We start from the raw sequence: 23,658 nt of genomic DNA, 5'->3' as shown, positions 1-23,658 counted from the left end.
TGCCAGAGCTTCTATTGTATGGTGCAGTGCTGCACTGCAGACGTCGGAACCTGCCCAACTGGTTTTACGCAACCAAAAGCGCATGTAATTTTCCTGACTTTGTGAGCCTTTTATCGCACAATATGGGACCATGTCAGGCCCTTCAAAATGCATCCGCACCTCAAAGTAACGTACGGGTTAATTTGAAAAAGTATTTTAAAAAACGCGTGAAAACAAATTTGGACATTGTCGCGTATTGTAGACGCATGTTTATAAATGACGTGTTATCTGATTTGTTTTGGGCGGGCAATATGGCATAAATAAAAGGGAACCACTCATTATAGAGCCGGTGACTCGTCAGGAGCAGACGTAAGTACAATTTAAATTACTCGTCCTCCCGTTTCTAAAAGGTTTAGAGATTAAGTCATACGGCAACACGAGCACAGCCCAAAAGAGGCTAAATGCTACAGCTAGCACCATAGTGGCAAATACTGTACCTAAAACGAGGAGCTAAATGACCTGGATCCACCGTAGTGTATGTGGAGTATTCAAACAAAGCTGAAAGGATTTGCGCATTTAATGTGTTCATAATTCTACAGGACTGTATGATCAAGTGAAAGTCCATTTTCCAACAGCCTGGGTGTTTACATTTCATACAAAAAACAAATCTAAAATGCTGTTGTCCGAAAGGTGTAAGGCAAAAAAGAGTGCCTGTGTGCGTGTTATGATGATATATTTTTGTTTTAGTGTACACTGCACCCGAAGCATCCGATCAGTTTCACTTTCACAAGAAAAGTATACAAATACATTTTTTAAAAAGTAGGTCATTTTTACGGTGGCGCACTACCTGCATCACAGGAAATTGTTAGTGGTCACTAGTCTGCAATTACAGCTAATAATCAGAGCCCTAAAAAGATATTTTTTTGTTCATCTTTTTTTTTTGCTCTGCAATGCATCAATGAAATTGTCAAAGAAGGGCAATCTGTGGAATTAAATGCGCCTGACATACAATTCTAAAAACAAACAAAATCAATTTAAAACCGGAACTGTAACAAGCAAAACATAAATGTTCATAATTGATGGACATAAACATGTGTAAAATCGTTGCATCAAATTCGTTAGTTCGTGTACCGATGAACTTGCATTTTTAAATCAAGATTGAGTTTCCAACACTTATGACACGGTAAAAAAACATTGTGCGACAATTTATGGTTTTGTTATCAGTAGTATGAGTGATAACACGTTCATGTGGGCCTCTTTTGATATGTGTATGACAGTTTATTGCCATTTTTAGAACAGACAAATCGGCTTGGTCATTTGTAGGCAAGATTTAAAAAAAAAAAGTTACATTTGGCTGTTTAAATTGAGGTTGTAGTCGATCCCAAATGGCTCTAGGCAAGAGGCAAGATACACCCTGGACTGGTCGGCATTTGTCAACATGTCCCTTGCATTCGGCCGGTCACCATTGCAATGTGTGAAGTCAGCTGGGATAGATTCTAGTTCACCTGCAACTCTAAAAAAGGGGGATGGATGGATAGTTAAACAACCAATCATTTATAAGTTAAAATAGTTTAAATATACAAATGCTTTTCTTTATTTACTCATTTCAAAATGTTATTTTTAGCAAGTAAAGCAAGCAACCATTTAAAAAATTTGTAAAATTAATTTAAAAAAAATACTGGTACAAGCGTTTTGAGGAACCAAAATATAGCAAGGGATATGATAAGGTATTCTTCTAATGAATCAACATTGCGAAAGACTATGACACTAATTAAAAACTTAAAACCATGTTAGTGTTAATACCGTTAAGGAAATTTGTGACGTTCCAGACAAGTGCTATTTAGGACAAAACAACCATGTGATCGCATTGCATCAAGCTTGGCTGGCTTTCACATGATTTCAAGCCAGTCATGTGGTACGACTGATTCCTGTACCAAATATTTTGCCACCATTATAAGAGTAAGATGTCCGTTTGTTTGTTTGTTTGTTTGTTTTGGTTTTTTGTTCTGTCTTTGCTCTGATTTGAGACCTATCACATACTGATATGCAGTGTCTCAGGACTCCCCCAGGGGACAGGAAGCGCCTCAGAACTGCTATTTTGAGGAGGCATTTGACAAACAGCCACATACTGAACTGAAACTAACTATACTGGTTAAAGGGGCCGCATTATGGAAAATTGACTTTTTAATTGCTTTAATACAAATCTGTGGTTGTCGCTGGAGTGCCAGCCGGCCCATCACATGTGATGATACTAAAATCTGCCCTTGGGCTTTATTTAACATTTCACCTGAGCTTGTATTTGTTGAAATTTCTTCATAATAGTTTGTTTCATTCTCCCTGTAGACTTTAAAAATTATTCTTGAGACGTCTGCAGCGTGTGCCCAGCCTTTCGTCCAAAATCGGGTGGGAGGGGCTCCACTTCACCTTTGAGAAAATGGAAGGATGGCTGGATGTCGACTGCTCTTTATGACCTTAGAGGTGTTCACATTTTAATGCTCAACTCTATACTTGTTTATGTCAGGGGTGCCCAAACGTTTTTCACCGAATATCTACTTTTCGATCAACCAACCTCCCGCGATCGACCCGTTACCGCGCACGCGCTTATACGCACGCACGTACACACCCATGCCATGATGTGGCACACGACGCACTTTTGCAGCCTGTTAACGATCGTAGCCCATGCGTACCATTTTAAAATGCTTCTCTCGGCCCTCCAGATTACCATTCTTTGCCCATCCCCTTGGCGAATTGTACAAAACAAACTCTGAATGAGAATAATAATCACGATAAAAGATACAGCCAACAACTCTAATCACAAGCTGCAACTGCAGACTGTTGAGCGCTAGCAACTTCCGGTGATGCAGTCACACGTCACGGTAGCTTAAAGATGACCTGCTTTATTTTATTTTCTTTTTAAAATACTTTTTGTGAAAGTGAGACTGATAGAATGATTAGGGTGCAGTGTGCATTAACACAAAAAATATATTAATAACATGCACAGAGACACAAATTTATGTGTTTATTTTTTTTCCTCTCCACCTCTGATCGACTCGGGACCAATCCTTGATCTACTGGTCGATCGCGATCGACGTGATGGGCACCTCTGGTTTATGTCATATGCTTACCTAACTGCCCGTTGACGTTAATGTAGCATTGCATATTTTTAAAAGGAATGCGTGTTTGAGCAACAATGCACAACCTGAAACCCATGATGGATGTCTTCTAAGCATCCCAACAGATCCTAATTTCAGTCTCTGATGTGGTCACCAAATCACAAACGGCCATTGCAATGCAGGTGGGACGTTTTGTTCATCATAAATAGAAAGAGAATACAATGTTTTGCGAATCCTGTACAATCTACATTGAATTGGATACACTGCAGAGAAAAGATATTTAATGTTCAAACTGATAAACTTTATTGTTTTTGGAACGTAATAATTAACTTTGAATTTTATGACTGCTAGGTCCAATAAAGTTTGTCTGTTTGAACATATCTTGTCTTGGTAGTGTCTTCAATTAAATAAAGGTTGAACATAAGTTACAAACCATTGTATTCAAATTTTCGTTATGTTTTAACACAACATTCCAACTTCACTGGATTTGGGTTGGTAGGTCCACCTGTTTCTGTGTGTTTGCATGTAGATGGACGGCTCACCTCCTTTTCCTGACTTGTCACCTGGTGAATTAGTGCACCCGTTGCTGTATCACAATCCTGTTGTTTCAATTGTCATTCATTGGGTGTGCGTGTTTAGGGACTCGGTTCACGCAAATGTTGCCTAAGCGAGAGACCTGTTTTGTGACATTGATATGTGAACTACCTCTTAGGAATTAAGCTGCCGGGTGGATTTCCTGTCGCTGGCCTACATGACTGGCCCTGCTTGTGCATGACAAACCCATGGTAAGAACCACTCGCCGTGTCAGGAGAGGCAGATGATTTGAGTTCACAGCGTGCTACAAATGACAAAACAAATTGGAAACATTGTGAACAGTGTATTGTACTTCTGATTTCAAATCATCAGACAACTAAATTGAGATTACGTAGAGGTGGAAGCACTCAGAGGGGTAAAGTGGGGTGAGAAAAGACAAATCAATCTTAAAATGAACTCCAAAATTTACAGGGAGCCATTGAAGGGAGGCCAAAATCAAGTTATGTGTTTCCTCCCGTGAGTTCCAGTTAGGAAGCAAACGGCTGCATTTTCGACCAACTGGAGACGCTTGAGGCTGACTCAAAAAAAAAAAAAAGTGCATTACAAGAATCCAGCCGAGATACAGTATATTCAAATATCAAAGGCATGGATTACAGTTTTCTAAGTGATGTTGTGGACGAAGAGGCTTTTATTTAGCCAGCTGGCCGAAACCGATCTTGATGCGATATGATTTCAGCAGGAATGATCCTTGCTGTGGTTTTTTTTATTAATTATTTTTTTAAAGTATGAAATGTTAGAAGAGACCAAGTAATCAAGTGATAAGATTCAAACAAAGAAATATGAGAATGTACTGTGCCTGAATAAAACAAAATAAATGAACCCCCGTATCACCGAAAATGGACTTGACTTAACTGGAAATCTCCTGGATTTTCCACTACTTTCCAGTTATGTAAAAGAACAAAAGTACAAATACTTTTTTCCCCAAGAGGATTTTGTTAGTTAGGAAAACACAAGCGGTTCAGAAAATTGATGGATTTTTTTTAGCCGTTTTTATATACTGTAATAAATCCATATTTTTGTACCAGTATTGATATCCTACATGATCCAAGTAAAATGCTGACTTGTTAAACTTACATTCTTTTTTCCCCCCTTTCTCCCCCCCCCCCCCCCCACCACTCACCAGAATGCTCAAGGATACAAGTGGGTCCGATGGCGGGCGTGGTTGTGTCACCTGATGGCTGTGCTGTCCCTGGGCGTTCTCCTGATTGTGTTCCACTGGCGCCCTCGACTATCTCTTCTGGCACGCTGCCGTCCCTGTCCTCTCGGGCTTGCAGATTTTGTGCTAATACGAGTGAGAACAATGATTTTATCTCAACTTTTGATTATATATACTGTATATACCGGTATATATTTTCTAATGCTAAACCATAGTACTGTACAAGTGTACTGTGTAGCTTTTGCTTTTTTTCAGAACTGTGTGATTGGGTTATTGTTCCCACAACTTAAAAAAAAAAAAAGATGATTTTTTTTTTTCCTGTTCTCATGAAATAGTTTCAAGAAGTAAAATACTGTTTAGTCAATACAATTCTTAGTGGTCAAATAATTGTAGCCAGTCATGCAAATCCTGCGTACGTTTTGTAGTTGATTCTTGTTTGTGATCAGAAGTTGTCAAGAGACATCTACTGTTGTGGGTCAAACTATGGTACTGTTACCCGTACGAGAAACTCTACTCACATATTCCTGTTGTCTTTTTGCCTTTAGGATAGTTGTGGCTACTACCATGTGGCGGAAGTGCTCACAGAGGAGCTGGAGGAGGGCAGGTGAGCTTTTGTGAGCTTTGCCTTATGTCCACACAACACTTTACGCTTGTGTGAAAAGAAGCCTTGCCATTTTTTTGTGTTGTTTTTCTCTCTGTAATAGTTTGGAATTATTGGGAGATATAGAGGCTACAGAATGGAGGGACACCATTCAGCTTTACCAGGAGAAGGTGAAGAACACGTTTTTCTTTTTTTTGTTTTGTTTTTTTAAATTCATTAGTGGAGTGCTCTCCAACCTTGCCGGTGTTCTTTTACAGAAAACACTTCTGCGCTACTACCTGTTTGAAGGCCTTCGCTACATATGGTTGGACAGGAAGGCAGCTTTCTGTCTCGTGAGGTAATGTGAAAGGCGTCTTCCTGAATACTGAGCAGCTTTATTTTTGCTTTAAAACAGCTTCCGGGCAGTATTACGGCACCCAAGATGTTTTGCTTGATCTTACATAGTGAGATGAAATCTGGCAGTACCATCACAATCTTGTTTATGTTTTGACTGTAGTGTCCTCAATGAGGACTGGACCTGCAAGGATCTTCATGGCTTCAAAAATGGTTTGAGTCACCTTGAACAAAACTTGAGGTGAGCATGTGTCTGACCTGTATATATTTATTTATTTTACTGCTTCATTTCGTGTGGTATGTTACAAATTTGCTCTAATAGGATGCTGCTCAGTGAATCGCTGATTGTTGTCCACGTAACGAAACACAAGATGTTGGTTGTCAAGTATTTTATTGTGACTCAAGGTTGTAGCAGGGTGCCGCTGAGGGCACACACACCAGCTTTTCTTTTGTTGGACCGCCACATATGCTGAATAAAATACTTTTCTTGGATTTATTCCATCCAGAATAACGTTGCGTGCTCCCCTTCGAAGTCTAGCATTCTAGTCAGAGTGATGACGATGGCGCTTAGGTTACCGAGTGTTATTTTAGTGTACTTTGTAGTGCACATATTATACTGTGCTTCATTTCCCAAATGGATTCCTCTGACATTCACAAGTCTAAGGAAAACTCCATCCGCCATGATTTGGAGGCAGTTTCAGACTTCAGCGTCTCTTTGGCGGTCGGGCGCACATTACCCGTTGATGCGCTGTGGATGGGTCAGAAAATCTGGTAGGGATAATGGAACGTGCGCAAGCCAAGTGCATTAAAAAAAAGTCTTGCATAAGAGTGCGAGAATATTGTTATAGCAGAATAACACTTGCAGGTACGAGTTGCTCTCTCAGCGTTCGCACCCTTTCTTTTGTTGGTTTCACTTTTTGGGTTTCCCATGTTATAGGAGACAAGTGTATGGACCCAATGTGATTGATGTGCCTGTCAAGTCTTACTTCCAACTTTTAATTGAGGAGGTGAGATGGATATTAACCTTCTTTGATATTTTCCTTGATGTATATATTTGATCCCTCGTATCTATATATTTGATCATGGAGTTACAATTTGCCGATCCAAATATTGTCTTTGCCCGTAGGTCCTCAACCCCTTCTACTTTTTCCAGTTATTCAGCATGGTCCTGTGGACGGTTGATGAATATTACTACTACTCCACGAGTATATTTTTAATCTCTTTTTTCTCCATCGGTATCTCACTTTATGAGATCCGCAAGGTGACGCTTTCGTCTTGAGTTACCCTTGATTTTTGTGTGAATGTACAAAAATATCTAAAAACAATAGCTCTTTCTTGATTCCACAGCAAAGAGTCATTCTTCACAACATGGCACGCTTGGTCACCAACGTCACAGTCATAAGAAAGACCGGAGGTATTTTTAATTAATTTTTTTCTTGCATTTTCTCCCCTTTGATGTAATGTAACATTTCTGGTCCTGTAACTCTATGTTGAGTCCTATGTACCGTCGATTATTTTTAAAAAATGGAATCAATCAGATGTCCTGTCTCAGAGCAGGCGAATGTTAGTTCGGAGGAGCTGGTGCCTGGTGACTGCATATGTTTACCTAAGGATGGCCAACTGATGCCTTGTGACGCTGCCCTGCTGGCGGGAGAGTGTCTGGTCAATGAAGGCATGTTGACAGGTCAGCTCACCCAGCCATCTTTAGAACTTCGCAAATAGATCATTTATGCTTCCTGGGGCCGATCACATAACAATACCACATGAATCTGTCGATAGACTGTGTGCGTGTGTGGTAGCATCTAGAAGAGGGTTCTCGATTAAAAGTTGAAATGGTCTTGTTGAGTCAAGATGTCTTAAAAATGACGCCCAGAATTTATATATTTATATATATTAATTGTAATTCATCCCTGATGTTTTGCCTTGAACAACTTACTGTTTAATAAGGTAATATTCCAAAACACTATCTTGTGATTCTCACCAAATCGTGATGACAGTTTCTTCCATTTGCTCACCCCAAATTTATTCATTCAGAATATTTTGCAGAAATTGTGGGAGTCACCTTATTTTCAAATATATTTGATAAATTGGGTTTTTGACAATCATCAAATGTGTAATCTGCATACATGAAATAAAAGCACAATAAGAGAAAAGAGATCTCAATCATATATGTTTTTAAGATCAGATGAGGATGTGTTTTTAGATGTCATTAGATTGTGCATGTCTATCTATTGATCTGTGGTATGCGTCTGTATGAAAATATGAGACCTTTTCAACTATTCCCCGTGTCCAGGTGAGAGTGTCCCAGTGCTAAAAACTCCTCTGCTGAGTTCAGAAAAAAAATATATCTCAGACGTTGACCGTAAGCACACACTCTTCTGTGGAACGCAACTCATCCAGGCCAAAGGAGGGGGGTCTGGTGATGTTGGTGCTGTCGCCGTAGTCACAGGGACTGGTAAGTGAAAATGGGCATTGTTGCCATTAGTGATGCCTGTAGGGGAGACTGAGATACATTGAGCACAGCCACCCCTTGCTCCTAAGAAAACTTTTTTTTTTAAATTGAGTATGTGACAGAATGTTTCGGGGGAAGAATCTATTTTGTGGACCGTGTGGATAATAAATTCAATATGGGAGCCATTGTGTACGTTGAGCAATATGGGGAGGCTCAAGTTGAGCCGGCGACTGAACTTACCCCATTTAATTTGTTAGGGGTGTGCATCGCTCCAGAAAAAAAATTATACATGAGGTGCGATACGACTAAAGGATGATCCGTTTTCAAGTGGAACGAAATCTGTTAGGTTTCAGGAGTGTGTCTCTATCAATTTAAAGACAAATTGATGCATATCTTAACACATGGCGCGAGATATGATTGAGATGGCACATTTTAAAGTCGAATAATTCCATTAGGTTAGAATGCAATTTTTTAATGAATTTATAAGTGGTCATTAAAATGACATCTCCATGCTTTAAAAATTAGGACATTCATTTTGTGCACTAGCTACAAACTCAAATTAGCCGCGCCTCGTCAACACTCCCAAATGTATAGATAAGTGACACGTGTAGTATTATTGTCAGTGATGATTTATCATATACTCAATATGTACGCTCTATGAAACGGTAGTTTTGTTTACAGAGTTATCGGGCCCAAAACCTTTGGCCCCCTCTTTGCTGCACCGTGCAGAAAACAAGAATGTTGCAACCTGTCATTTTTGCTAGGCTCTTTTTTTGGGGGGGGGGGGGGGTGTTGCCAGCGAGATCTGAAGTCGCTAACTATTGCGAAAATGTTTGCTAACATGGCAACACTGCAGACACAAGTCGTAGCTCTTGTTTGCTACCTTGCTTATATCGCCTCCTGGAAAATGATTTCAAGAGAAGAGTGGGAACTCTGATTTCGTCAAATGCCCAATCCCGAGTCGCCTCGTGTGTGTAAAATCAGTTCACGCAATAATTGTGTGTCATCCACAGGTTTTTTTACCGCCAAAGGTAACTTGGTCAGCTCCATTTTGTACCCGCAGCCCATCAACTTTCGCTTCTACCGAGATGCTGCAAAGTTCCTGGTCATCTTGGGATTTTTTGGTAAGAGCTTTTGACAGCAACATTGGGCTGTCTGTTGGACTTTTGTATTCCACATGTAGTTTTTTTTTTCCTTTGTTTGTTTTTCCATTTGTGTCCTTGACATTTCAACATGTGAACTTAGATAAGATAAACGTTTACTGCTTTACCAATCACTGGTTGATGACCTGATTGATTTTTGTGTCCAACAAGTTATGTCCTTATCATGTATTATTTCAGAAGTGTTACTCACATTTGAAATCCCTATTTTGCTTTTTCATTTTTTTTTTTTTTGGACAGCTTTTATTGGGACCGTGTACAGCTTTGTGATCCTCTCACATTATAATGTAAGTGCGCACGTGAACAGCCAGGAAAACAAATCCGGGAACCTCTTGACATTCCAACCAAATGCGTCTTTCTGTATGTGTCTAGATGAGCTGGTTTGAGTTGGTGGTTCGGGTTTTGGATATTGTCACCATTGTGGTGCCACCGGCCCTACCTGCTGCCATCACCATCGGCACCATCTATGCCCAGCACAGACTGAAGAAGCAAGGCATATTCTGCATTAGTCCACCGCGCATCAATGTCTGCGGCAAGGTGTCGCTGTTTTGTTTTGACAAGGTGAGGAGCAGCGTGCTCGTGTATGATGCTGTCCAATAAACTATGCACAATCATATTTCTTCAGATAGTGTCTGGACCCCAATTAATCACCGTTTATTATCCGCTTGAATGATTAAAGTGAGCACCCCAGATGGACTCTCACTTCCACTTTGTATTCTCCAGACAGGAACTCTGACAGAGGAGGGGCTGGACGTGTGGGGAGTAGTGGAGGGGGGATCTGCCGGTTTTTCAGATGTGGTCTCTGACCCGAGTCTACTCCCGCCAGGGCCAATGATTTCATGCCTGGCCTGCTGTCACACTCTGGTCCTTCTGCAAGGGCAACCCATTGGAGACCCATTGGAGCTCAAAATGTTTAAATCCACCGGTTGGGTATGAGCCAAAAATGATGACCATTTCTGTCACATGATTTCGACATGATGCTTACAATTTCTATGAGACAAGTGACTGTGTTGAATGAACAAGGAGGAATTTTTGTCTTTACAGTAATCCCTCGTTTATCGCGGTTAATGGGGACCAAAACCACCCGCGATAAACGTAAATCCGCGAGGTGGCGACCAATTAACATATATATTTAAAAAACTGCCCCACGAGGGCCTTTGCGCTTGAGCAGAGCGCACTAACAAACACACACACACACACACACACAGGGCAGCGATCCCACTATCGTGCAGCAGGCGTGTTTATGATTCGTCAATTAAGGTTGTTTAGACAATTAAGGATGGAGAGACCTGCTTTTGTTCTTATAAGTCTCTCTCTCTCTCTCTTTCTCTCAGCAACACACATACACTCACCTGCCGCCCATGCGTGCGAAGGCGCACACACACACGTGCCCCACGTGGACCTTCCGAGTTTGAGCAGAGTGCGCACACACTAGCAAGCATAGTAAACAACACTTAAGGGGTGTTCACACGGCAAGATTTGGTCCGGTGCTACGACGGGGCTGCCCCAGTAGAGCGTTCACACGTGCAAATTAGCTCCGGCGTAGCCCCGGAAAACGGCTTACACCGGACCAAATTTGATCCACCTCAGGGAGGTGGTTTAAAAATTTGCTCCAGAGCAAATGCTCGTTAGCGAAGCAGCACCGGTGTAAATTTGCACGTGTGAACGCAACTGGGTTAAATTTGCTCCAGAGCAAATGCTTGTGAAGAGTTTACGTACGGCGAGAATGCGTTGCTTTCGTGCTCTGTCGGACTTCCGTCATGTGTTTGTTTAATAACGACACAAGACTTTGCTGGTAACATCTTTCCTTTTGTAGAAGACTGGACTGTCTCGGAGTTGTTTGTATAGTTTGTTCATTTGTTGTGTGTTCACAACCCCCCGCTCCCCATATAATTTATTTTGTGATTTCCTCTCTTGATTTTCTGTTTGGCGCATTACGTGTTTGCTTTTCTGAGTGTCATTGAAGTCATCGTTGATTTACGTTTTCGGGGGCGGTCACTCTCGAGCAGAAGGCACGGAGACCGAGAAGGAGAAGGACGTACCTGTCCAGTAGTCGCTTGAGTTGTGTATACGTTTTAAAAAGAACCAACACGACAGCTCATTTGTTTTCTGTCGTTTTGCCCCGCTGCAGAAACTGCCGTGTGAACGCAAGTGGGGCTGCACCGACGCTGTGCCGGTGCAGACGCGGTCAGCGGCTTTGTACGTGTGAACGCTCCACACAATTTGCTGCGGTGCAAAATATATCGCAACAAAATACATCGGTGCAGCGCCGGAGCAAATGTGTGCCGTGTGAACACCCCTTACCGCACACACACACACACACACACACACACGTGCCCCACGTGGACCTTCCGAGTTTGAGCAGAGTGCGCACACACTAGCAAGCATAGTAAACAACACTTAGACACAGATTTTTGAGGACTTCAAAAAAAAATTTTTTTGTTGTTTTTTTTTTGTTTTTTATGAATGTTTGAAAAAATCCGCGATGCACCGAAGCCGCGATAAACAAACCGCGAAATAGCGAGGGATCACTGTATTTATAATCTTGGACCTCTACTGAAGCACAATTCTGTGTTTGGTTCCAGACACTCCAAGAATCAGGGGAACATGGTGCACTGGATGCCGAGTTTGGAGGGCAGAGAGTATTAGCGGTAATGAGACGTCCTCCACGGCTGCTTCCTTTTCATGCGACTGTAAGTGTCGTGTCTACCACTCACTATGTATTCTTTCATTAGAATGTTCCCTTCATAATCAGTCTTTTTAGGCAGGGAAGGATGTACTGTTGTGAAATGTTCATATCTCGTTCGTGTTTTCACAAAAACAAGTTTAATTGATTGAAAGAAGCGATGAATCTTTCAGAACTTTGAGCTTTTCATGCTTCTTTCAGTCCACAAGTGAGCCTGTGGCAATTGTTCAGCGGTTTCCCTTCTCCTCGGCCCTGCAGAGGATGAGTGTGGTGACGGTGGTCTGCGGGGGGCGCTCTGCTCTAGCTTTCATGAAAGGCTCTCCCGAGATGGTGGCGAGCCTCTGCCGACAAGAAACGGGTCAGACATTGGTGATATGCTTGATTTTTGATATGCCATAAAGTGGCTCTCGGGCAATTGGTCCGAAAATTATTTTACAACAAATAATGTTCATCTGTCTATGCCAGTGACATAGACTGACAGACAGACGCTCGATGGCAGAAGATACAACTACAACCCGTGTTACCACCTGTTGTAATTCAAACATTGGAAGGCTTTTTGAATTTCTTAAATTTCTGCATAAACTTAAATTAGGTCACTAGAATGTGCTAAATTTAATACCACACAAACCAGTCCAAGTTTACTTTTCCTCACTGTCATGTGAATGTTTATGCTCTATAAAAATATAAAACCAGGTAATTGTGTGGCATTTGACATTTATAGACTTGTAGCATCTTACCCAATTTTTTAAAACGTGAAAGGCCCAAGCATGGCATGAAAAAATAACCCTGTAAGTCTAGGCTAATTGCTGTTTATAACGTATTGCCGAGGTGCCCGATCCTACCTCTCATCTATCATCCCCTCCCCACTTTGTGTCTGTACTTGCGACCAGTAAAAAGTGACACAAAAAAAGAGGCAGAAAAATGTCAGCTTTTACAGGCAGTGTAAAAGGGGCTTTGAAACCTCGCCGTGACACCTGTTAGAGTGAAAATAGAAAAAACAAATGCCGAGTATTTGCCCAGTTAAATGATGTCAATCAGATCAAACTCATTTTTTGTCTAGGGCCACTTCGGAGGTACGCTTTCCTTGGAGGGGCGATGTAAAATTGCAACGTTATTTATTACCCATGACAATTTGACATTTCGGTACAGATTTCAGCAAGGAGCATGAAAGTTGACACACATGGTTTGCTCCCGCGAGCCACATAAAATGACATGACGGGCCTGATCTGGCCCCCGGGCCTTGACTTTGACACCTGTGCCTTATATAGTGTTTTTTAAAGCCGTAGGCTGTCATTTTTTTTCATGAATTGGAACATTGTCCATACTAGATGATATATCAGTACTGAATAAGATGCATTCTTTATGACAGTGCCGCCAGAGTTTTCAAAGAAACTAAGCAGCTTTTCCAGTGAAGGTCTCCGAGTTCTCGCTCTTAGTTATAAACCAATGGACACAAGCACTGATCTAAGCGCTGCTGAACGGTGAGATTCCTGTCTCGGTCAGTCACATAATTTTGTTCTATGTAAAAGCTGAAATGGATCTCAAAAGCGCAAACTGTCTGTTGGCATATTTCTTCACAGAGGGGAAGTAGAGAAGGACATGCACTTCTTGGGCCTGCTGATGATGAAGAACCTGGTGAAACCGGAGAGTGCCGAGGTCATCCGCACATTGAGGCTGGCGAAGCTCCGAACTGTCATGGTCACAGGTGGGAGTCGCTTGTCAACAATGTGGTCCTCTTCCATTGACTTTGTGAACATTTGGTCATATGTTATTCCTAAAATGGTAATTTTTTCTTTCATAGGTGACAACATTCAAACGGCAGTCAGCGTTGCCCAAAGGTGCGAAATGGTGACGGCTGATGAGGGGCTCATCTTTGTCGAAGCCACCGCCTGCACTGCTCAAACCGCACCCACCCTCAGGTTCACCGTAGAAGATAGCGAGGGCACATTTGTCACAGCCCAGGTAAGTCCCACTCAAACATCACTCAAGAGCACTTTGTGTGTCGATTTAGACCTCTTACTTGCAGCCTGCGACCCTACTAAAAGGAAGCCACCCACTCGCACACTTGCACCAGGGATCGTTTTGATTATTTTGAATCAAGCATTCATATAAAATAAATACAAAATTGCAGTTACATGCAGTTGATGTTTTCTTTCCTCTACCAGGGAGATTTTGGTTATCACTTGGCTATCAGTGGCAGTTCATTTGCTGCCCTATGCAACCACTTCCCTGAGCATCTGCCAAAGGTAATGAAAAGACGTACTCCGCTTTTCTCTGCTGTAAAACTATGAAAAGTAAGTTCTGTCTCTGTCCTTTTACTGTAGTTTATTAATCTTGTCATGGTGTCATTGCGCAGGTTTTGATGCGAGCAACAGTCTTTGCACGGATGGCTCCTGACCAGAAAACACAACTGGTGAAAGAGTTCCAGAAATTGAAGTGAGCGCACACCCAGGAAGGAACTAAAAACATGCACATCATTTTCAGCGTTAGGAGGTTGTATTTAATAAAATCAAAGCAAATTCAATCAAAAACATCTCAACAGCTCCAGTTACAATTTAACACAGCAAGTTCAGCAAAGTACTAATTTCATTTTTTTTACATGTAAAATGTCTTGAAACCAACAAAAATTTCTACCGTCCTATTTCTTTATGACAGCTACCGGGTGGGCATGTGTGGAGATGGTGCCAACGACTGCGGTGCCTTGAGAGCCGCTGACGCCGGGGTCTCTTTGTCGGAGGCGGAGGCCTCCATTGCTTCACCTTTCACCTCCAAGACTGAAAATATCAGCTGTGTGCCATTGCTCATTAGGTGAGCAATCGTGGTGATGCAATGTAACCAGGTGTGGCATCATGGTGGGGTAGCGGTTAGCAAATCAGGAGATCGAGGTTCCAATCTCTGTTGGGGGGCGTGTGTGTGTGTGTGTGTGTGCGTGCTGTCTCAAGTCATACCACCTGCCGTCCACAATTCAACAACATGAATTTTAGCCTCAAAATTGTCTTGTTGGTGTCACTGTTTTTGAATGGTCATTTGTCTGTATGTACCTTGCTCTTGACTGCCGACCAGTCCAGGATGTATCCTGCTTCTTGCCTAAAATCAGCTCAGATACTCCACTCAATTGTATTTATAGAGTACTTCAAAACAACAAGTGCTGTACATGGAGCAAAAATAATGAGACTCCAACTCACCTGTGACCCGAAGGAAAATGGATGGATAGGTGAATGGGTGGGCTCGTCAAATTACAAGCTCTGGAATTTGCCCAAAATGGCTGACTTCTTTTTCAGCTTTGGACACGATTTATTTGTGTCCTGCTGTAGTGGACACATCCACCCAAATTCACGTCAGTCGGTGAAACTTGTGATGGAGGTATTTTATTTTATTTTTTACGTTTCCAGGAGGCACAACTGACTGAGTTTTGGATGTACCCCTAAAATTCATTCTGGGGTTTTTTTTTTTGTTTGTTTGTTTTTTGGGCGTAATGTCCATGACGTCTGACTTGTTTTTGTCTCCGCAGAGAAGGTCGATGTTCACTGGTTACCGCATTCAGCCTCTTCAGATACATGGCCGTGTATAGCATGATTCAGTTCTGCTCTGTGCTCATCCTGTACACAGTGAGTCCACCAGCTAACACAAATAACACAGAGAATAATCCTGTATCATTTTAACGGGTTGAAAACATGTCCAGGTGAGCACCAATCTGGGTGACCTGCAGTTCTTCTTCACCGATGTCGTGCTGGTGACCCTGCTGGCTATCGTGATGGGGAAGGGCGGCCCCAGTGAGAAACTGAGCCCGTGCCGGCCACCGGCCAATCTGTTCGCCTTGCCCGTTTTAGGCAGCCTGTTCATCCACATATCCGTGATAATCTTGGGTCAGATGGTTGCGCTCTTCATCACCAAATCACAGGATTGGTCAGTCCATATTCAACATGTGTGCGCTTGCGTGCCAAAATTTGAGTAATGTTTAGATTACAATATGGAGTGTTCATTTGCTACAGATGGCGGATGCTAAATGGGTCAATTGAGTAATGTCATATGTGCTTGTTATACCTCATTAAATTTGCCATCTACCTGTGTGGTGTATTTGATAAGCACATTAGCATCCAAGGTTTAGCCACCATATGCACCCATACACTTACTTATGTTTTTCCGACTTTTATTCTCAATTTTGATTTTAATCCCTGATTAGCTTAGCAAAGAATTGATCAATAATCACTCCCATGCCTGATGATGATTTGCTTCTCCACCAGGTATATTCCCCTCAATTCCACGCTTTTTGGGACTGCCAACTTGCCCAACATGGAGAACACCAGCATCTTTTCCTTGTCTGGTTTCCAGTACATCTTCATGGCCGTGGTGGTCACTAAGGGTCACCCTCACAAGAAACTTCTCTACCACAATTGTAAGAGATGCTGATGCTGACACTTTGACCACTATTGCTTCTTGCTTTAAAAGCCATCTTGACCGAGTCGAGTTCTTGACAGATTTTTGCCCTTATTTTCCTTGCAGTGATTTTCCTGTGTTTACTCTTCGTCCAGTTTGCCGTGATGACTTGTCTAGTGTTGTATCCAGGACCTTTCTTCATAAAGATCATGCAGCTTTATGACTTCACTGACTTGAATTTCAAGATGCTGCATGTCGCTCTGGCTGCTCTCAATTTCCTCATTTGTTTTGTTGTGGAGGTGAGTGTGAACAGGAATGTGGAAGCATTGCTATTCAACGTTTTCTTTTCCCATTAAGAAACTTTGCATCTACGCAGACTGTGTAGTAAGGAATGATTTTTTTTTTTAACTCCAGAGTTCCCACCTGAATTCTGAAATATAAGTAACATTTCATTTACTGTGTTAAAAACAAATGGAGGATGCATTTTTTGTAGATTCTCAGTTCTCCAGGTCATGTTTATCTTCAAAGGTTGAATTGAGGAAACTGGATTCTTAAGCTTAATGCAAAAGGATAGAAAGAAACCGCTCCTTTGTTGTGCCAGGCGTTTGTACGAGAGTGTCTTAAACTTAGTGTAGCTCATTGAAATTAAACCGTTTACGCGCTGAACCTCTTTAAAAATTTCTGAGTATTTAAAATGTTTCCAAAATTATTGGTTTGCGAAACCAGTTGTAACTCATCTCACATTACCCTAAAAAAATAAATGACTTACCTGTATGTCTTCCAATCATTCGCTGTTGAGAAATATGCAAGCATTTTCCCTTTGCAACACATCAAAATAGCTACTGTGAATTGGTAACAAGGCATCTGTCGTTTGCTCCTAGAAGATTTTTATCTGCCACTCAGCAGAGCAAAAACATACATATCATCTCCACTAACCCCGGCACTCCCCTGACATAAAGTTTATTTTAGCTGAAATGTATCACTTTAACATATTTCTGTGACGCTAATTGCTATTTTCCTATTAGACAAGGCTGTGATGCCATCTTGTGGCATTCACATTTACACAAAAACGTGAATTAGTTTTCCAGCAATTTGCTTTGCGTCTGTTCCACAGAAGGAAGAAAAAAAAACCAAGGGATTAATTTGTGAATTGCAAATTAATAAAATATGCATGTTCACTATAATACAGTGGCTGCTTATCTTAGTGGTGATTCTTTGGTTCCTTTTGATGATTTTTAACTCATCATATTTTGATGTGACTGACAAAATATGCTTGTATATTGTCTTGTTTTGCAGATGCTGATTGATGTTGGTGCCCTGAAGTATCTTTGCTGCCTCTGCCCAAAGCGTTCATCCAAGAAAAAGTTCAAACACCTCAATTCACTCCTTTGTGATCCCTCCGTCTCATCATGGCCGCCCCTGAACCAAACATTGTATTCCTCGGAGTACACAGCCATTGGCATAAATTAGCATCTCATTCCCCTGACGTACAAACACTGTCAACATATAGTATAGGACTACAAAAGCCTAATAAAGTGACATGACTGAGGCCTGTGTTTATTTTTTGCGGACGTTAATGAAGCACATCTTGCGGGGGTTTTTTTTTTTTTTTGGTAAGTCATTTGATTAAATCTGTTTATTTACAGTCTGCACTTTCGCAAGGCGTTCCATAGGCTGTTTTCAGTCACACTCTCCACTTGCACCCCCAGGAAGTTAAAAAAAAGATACAGGCAGAATCGAACCTTTCCATCAATGGCTTGTACCACAAAATATGGCTTTCTCGAAGTCTACGTGGGAAAAAAAACCGCGGGTGGGGTAAACAACACGAAACCTTAACAACATGAAACATCATTTTTCGGCTAACTGGTGACTTGCTTTCTGCTCTCTGGATCATGTTCGAATCATATATCCTCATTCATAGCAGTGTCAGAATTCCAGCAGTGACCTTTTGCGCATGGAGTCAAACATTTCAAACTGACAACAGCCACCATGTTGGCATAAATTCATGAAAAAGAAAAAAAAAATAGGAAATAAAATCCTTTTTGATTCATTCTGAAAGCATTTGAAATAGTTAACTTCCTACGTGTTGCGCTGGAGAAGACATAGCCAAGCTTGCTAAAAGGAAAGGAAACTCATGCTTTTTGTACAAAGTATGCTGGGTAACCTGATTCCCATCTTTGTTCTTGGGTTAAAATACTTCTGGCGTTACGCCGTCTCTATTTAAAAGGCAGAAAAGCTCCTTTAAAAAGGTCAACGCCAAGCCCGCTTACTTTACTCAAGGCGCTTACTTTTAAAACAGAACGACGTGATAACCCTTGGAGAAAGGCCGGCAACGCAAAAACAAAATTAAGCAGAAATAAAATGGTTCAAAATAAATGGCAACATGCTGGTAAGGGCCGCACTGATAAAGCCACGCTGCGACACCATGAGATGATCAATTTTGCATCCCCAAAACAATGGCTACATTTCACATGGTTTATGTATCTCGAGGGCTATGCTGGCAAGTCCTCTTTACAAATGATTTATGTAAAAACGACCAAGCGGAGAAACCGTTGTAATAATCCCAAATCCGAGGGGAAAAAAAGCGAAAGGTAAAAAGGTGGTGAGCCCAACATGAAAGATTTAAAAATGACAACTATAAAGTGACGTCTTGACTATTATTGCTGGGGGATGGCCATCACCTCACTGCACCTCCTCTTTGCTAGTCTTTGCTTGGAGAGGAGGAGTGAGGCGTTCCTTATAAAGGGATCGTCACAGTGAGTCCAGGTGTTCATTGTCACAGTGTCGAGATGGAAGGAGGGAGGGAGGGCGAATGCTCTTCCTGTAGAGGAAGTGGGAAGAAAGTTTGGGGCAATGTAGTGCTTCTTGTCCCCCCGCCCCCCTCCCCAAAAAAGGCTCACTCTCCTTACGGTGGCCCCTAGGTCCAATTTATCTGTGCTGTCGGAAACCTTGGGTGCCATCGGGGCTGTTTGGCTGTCGGATCGTGTGATTGTTGGATCTGGTGTCCTCTGAAGGCAACGTAGAGTTGATGCGACCGGTCCTGGAGGAAAAACACACAACAGGAGGTAAACGTTTCCATGTTTGGTTCAGCATGTTGTGGGAGTAGAGATTGTAAATTGCACGAGTAGACCAGAAAGTGGTTGCCAACCATTTCCACTCCAAAGCCCAATTTTGGAATTCATTTTTGCCCATAGTCAGCACATTGAAGTTGTTAGATAACTTCAACTATTATATTAATCTTGTTGTGGTCAACGTATGTCTTTGTAGTAGAGCAAGACATCAAGAGATTAGTGTCTAAACAAGATTTACCTGTCTGAAGCGTTCTTATCCTGGGCCGTCTCCTCCGGACAGGCGCTCCCCAAAATTCTCTTGCGAGCCTCAGCGTACTCCGCCTCACGCTGTGCTAGGGACTTGACCTGTGGTGTGGGCCTGTTCTGGTTCAAGGGGGACCCCAGCGACCCATTGTTCGCGGGCCGCTTCAAGATGCGAATCTGAGGTGGTGGCGCTGCCGGTAGACAGTCGTCCTGGATCACCATGGCTGTCTTCAGTGGCGAGTGTGAAGAACAATGGTGGTTACTTGACTCTCTGGAAACAGCAGCGGGCAAGGTAAAACTGATGAGAAATATGGTCTTGATAAGGGATGTTACGAAAAGACAACCCTTTCATGATCTCCAGCAGGGAAATCCAAATATTACAGCAGCACACAGTATTTTTAATAGTGACAATAAACAAATGTGTTTTGATGAGCGGGGCAACATAAAACATTACTGCAAAGAAAACTTGCAGCAAGCAGACAACAAATGGACACATTTTTGTGAAAAATAAAACTAGAGATTTTCTTTTAAGGGCACATCTCCTGGCCCTACCAAGATACACTTTAAGAAATGGAGGGACATGACATTTATACCACTTTAAAACAACTTCAACAAATAAATGCAGTTTTAGCGTCTTACTTCTCTCTTTGGCTGATTCTTAGTTTCTCCTCTAACCGCTTTTCCATTTCCTGCGGAAGGGAAATGCAAACATTAACTCATGTAAACAAATGAGTCCAATGCGGATTTTGATGGCAGGGAGAAAAGAAATTAAGTTAATGTGTGAAGGATAGAGAGCAAGTCCTGGAGTGGAAGGAAAACAGGGTTGAGTTACAAGCTATTTATACATTACACCGGGGCAGCTGTCAAGTCACGGTATGAAAGCGGTCAGCTCGCTAACATTAGCCACAATATGCCGTCATTAGGGAGGGAGTTGTTTTCTTCAATGACAATTAGGATATGTGAGGAATTATGACGTTAAGCACAGCGCCGCTGGCTAGCCACTTCCGACAAACAGCGCCTTCTCGGGCCGCGGTGGTGACGTCATCGGTTGGCGCTAAGCTAACTTTGCCTGCAAACTTGATCACTCGGCACTGTCGTTAAATGGGCTAACTTGGCTACTTCCCAAACAGTTTGCCGACAGAACGCTGTCTCCACTCTCCGACGTCAAACTTGTGAAATTGAGCTATTTGAAAATGAACTTTAAAAAGACAGGCCGTTAATACCAACATATTGAATTAGCTATCGTGAAAAGTTGGAACCCGCGCTGAACAAATCGGAGCCAAACGGCCCATTGAGTGTGCGGTGCGTCGACATCGTATTAATTATAATTATGAAGCCTTCGTTCTGTGCGTGTACAACAAATACGTGAGTAGAATTAGAAGCGGTATCTGTCAGAAGCGCAGCCATAAAGTAAGCCGGAAGCCAGTTGAACCGTAACACTGACACGAGCCGGTTCCATGCCAGCCACAGCAGCGTTAGCTAAAGTGAAAAAAAAAATGAAACTTTGTCACCGGAACAGGCCTACACGATAAACGGGCCGCTTGGAGATTAGGTACTAACTAGTCCTTACAGAATAACGCACTCGCTTATCGAGCTCACTTTGATTCAGCCGAGCTAACTCGTGAGTCGCTTGGCTTTAGCTCGCTAACTTTGCCGATGCTAACGCGCTAGCAAGAGCCACATTGTTGGCCCGCGGCACTCGGGACACACAACAAGCTTTCCAACAATGTCCCGCGACGACGCCGAAACCAAGTCACTACCAACTCGGTGGCGAACAAATTAATGTCAGTCTGGTGTTGCTTTACCCCGTTATCAGCCGCTTCCTCCCAACTTTCCGTGACCTCCTCATCCATGTTTCATCGTGTTGGTGGAGACACGCAGCTCGGCGGCTGCTACACAGCCGGGTCCGCCTCTCTGCCCTCAGGCACGTCACTGTGACGGCTTCCCCCGCGGCACGGTGAAGCAATGCGTACGGTGGTCCTCGGTTTACGATCGTAACCCAGAGGTTTCGACGTTAGGCAGTGCGCGCAACCAAGGGCGTTTCTACACCGCTGGCGTGGGGGTTCCAGGGAAGAAGCGCCGTGGAGCCAATTTGAATGGGAAAATTGGTTTTGATTCAATCAAATCGAATCCTAACATGTACTGTCTTTGAAGCGTATCACAATGCATGTATCCAGATATCAATTGAATCGTTGAAGTTCGAAATAGTTTGGGGTTTGGAGCGCTACCACATCTTACACATTAATAAATATGGCGAAATTAACCAAATGGAATCGTTCCACTTGAAAATGTACCATTCTTGATTCGTATCATACCACATACAGTATATGTGTGCAGTGGCGGTTCTGGGGGGGGGGGCAACGGGGGCCAGTGCCCCTGTAGCACCGATTCTACCCCCCCCTCCGAGCGCAGATTACGCAGTCGTGCCGAGTCGCCGACGCGAAAGGTGGAACCAAAGTGCGTGATTTAACATTCTAGTCGGACCCTTTAGTGCGCTGCGCCATTTAAAAATGAGCGGGAAAATGAGAAGCAGTCCGCAGAGAAGGAAATTACCACGACACGAGTGCTATTTGCGTGTGTGTGCGTGCGCGCGTGTTTGTGTGTGTGTGTTTTATTTCTTTTATCTCCTTCTTCTTTATATCTCCCTTTTTATTTTAATTTTTATTTAACAGGATCAATATATAAGACATTGCCTTTTAAAATTTGGATAATTATATGCATGTAAAACATCTAGCTTCAGTGTATTTGCAATTTTTGTCCCCGGCAGGCTGGTACCATATCATCCCCTGGCTTGAATATTCTCAACAGACGTATTGTTACGCTTGCAGACATTTTAGCCCTCCTAATACTGTTTTTTTCTCATCACTGTAATGTTATGACTACAATTTCAAAGTCTGATGAAATAAAAAGTCAAATAAGATTTCGAATCTGTCTTTTTAGCCCTGGGTTGAATGTGCCCCCCCCCCCCCCCATCAAAACCCCTGGCCCCAGCCCGGCCCCCTCAGTGAAATTGATCCAGAACCGCCCCTGTATGTGTGGAATCGTATTTTATTGGAGAGATTCACAACCTTTAAGAAACTACCTTAAACAAACAATGAAATTTGCTAAATCTTAGTAAACAAGCAAAAAAATAGCATGGAAGGCAATAGATTACATTACTTACATCTGAGTGAAGCTTTTTCTGCTTCTCTCCCCACAAATGTGGACGCGTTCAACTCTGCCGTTCACCCGCACTTATCTCTCTCCCTGCCTGCTGACTTGGTCTTGAATACAGGCTTCTATCTTTCAACTAGCATCCCAGCCTTCCGCTGCATCTTCTCCCGAATATCAAACCACGAAATTGGTCAGCTGGTCTCTCAACACAATCAACAACATTTTCTCAGCCAGAAGAGCAGAGAAGGGGAGAAGCTGTTTTTTTCCGGATGGTACATTCGCTGCTGGGTATATGTTGGATTCCTGGAACAAGTGGAAGAAGCATACATTTTTGGAATTCTGATGCTGTTTGGAGCTGGCGGGTTCGCAAAATTCAGAAGATGGGAGCAGCTTTATTAGAAATGAGCAAGCTGCCGGTGATGTTTGGTGTGCTGCGGCAAGCTATCAACACTCAAACTCAGGTGACGAGTGAGCTCAATCGCAGGTTGGATTCATCCAATTCATCCAATCCAACCGATGTCCATTCAAAGCTGTAGGAAAAAGACTCAAGGTTGACTGAAATCCTCCTTGTCCTCTACTTGGTGTTCGTGATTAGGCGATTCGAGGCTGTGTCCATGACGACAAGACAATATGTTTTGGCGTGCCAGATGGGACAGAGGACACAGACTTGCACATACACGCTGTTGAGCGTGCAACGCTTACACAATCCCATTATCACTGCCTTTTCGTTGTGCTCCGTT

General features: G+C 42.5%; 2 protein-coding genes across 4 annotated transcripts; one reads left to right on the top strand and one right to left on the bottom strand.

The window, feature by feature from the left end:
• The first annotated feature begins 215 nt into the window (after nucleotides 1-215).
• Nucleotides 216-18,000, top strand: atp13a2 (ATPase cation transporting 13A2). 3 transcript variants are annotated; one of them, XM_086106178.1, is made up of 30 exons: nucleotides 281-348; nucleotides 2,323-2,457; nucleotides 3,805-3,877; nucleotides 4,810-4,977; nucleotides 5,388-5,446; nucleotides 5,547-5,613; nucleotides 5,701-5,780; nucleotides 5,940-6,017; nucleotides 6,714-6,783; nucleotides 6,903-7,037; nucleotides 7,124-7,190; nucleotides 7,329-7,460; nucleotides 8,070-8,231; nucleotides 9,242-9,352; nucleotides 9,629-9,675; nucleotides 9,761-9,949; nucleotides 10,112-10,318; nucleotides 11,974-12,081; nucleotides 12,276-12,432; nucleotides 13,444-13,555; nucleotides 13,655-13,779; nucleotides 13,876-14,036; nucleotides 14,240-14,320; nucleotides 14,431-14,510; nucleotides 14,730-14,882; nucleotides 15,586-15,682; nucleotides 15,757-15,980; nucleotides 16,319-16,470; nucleotides 16,578-16,750; nucleotides 17,748-18,000. In XM_086106178.1, exons 3-30 carry the CDS (start codon nucleotides 3,875-3,877, stop codon nucleotides 17,919-17,921), a joined length of 3,372 nt encoding a protein of 1,123 aa, XP_085962304.1. In that variant the 5' UTR covers nucleotides 281-348; nucleotides 2,323-2,457; nucleotides 3,805-3,874; the 3' UTR covers nucleotides 17,922-18,000. The 3 variants fall into 3 exon arrangements, with proteins under 3 accessions (XP_085962305.1, XP_085962302.1, XP_085962304.1); XM_086106179.1 differs by lacking the exon at nucleotides 2,323-2,457 and having other exon boundaries at nucleotides 216-348; nucleotides 12,333-12,432; XM_086106176.1 differs by lacking the exon at nucleotides 2,323-2,457 and having other exon boundaries at nucleotides 216-348.
• Nucleotides 17,983-21,803, bottom strand: LOC147210180 (SUZ RNA-binding domain-containing-like). Its single transcript, XM_086106181.1, has 4 exons — nucleotides 21,571-21,803; nucleotides 20,405-20,454; nucleotides 19,761-20,036; nucleotides 17,983-19,491 (listed from the first exon to the last, which is right to left on the bottom strand). The coding sequence occupies exons 1-4, from the start codon at nucleotides 21,616-21,618 to the stop codon at nucleotides 19,380-19,382; spliced, it is 486 nt and encodes a 161-aa protein (XP_085962307.1). The 5' UTR covers nucleotides 21,619-21,803; the 3' UTR covers nucleotides 17,983-19,379.
• Between the last annotated feature and the right edge of the window lie 1,855 nt (nucleotides 21,804-23,658).

Source organism: Hippocampus guttulatus, chromosome 1 (assembly GCF_054856545.1).
Source record: "Hippocampus guttulatus isolate MCC_2025c chromosome 1, RoL_Hgut_1.0, whole genome shotgun sequence".
NCBI classification, from domain to species: domain Eukaryota; kingdom Metazoa; phylum Chordata; class Actinopteri; order Syngnathiformes; family Syngnathidae; genus Hippocampus; species Hippocampus guttulatus.
This window is presented reverse-complemented; position numbering and strand designations above follow the sequence as displayed.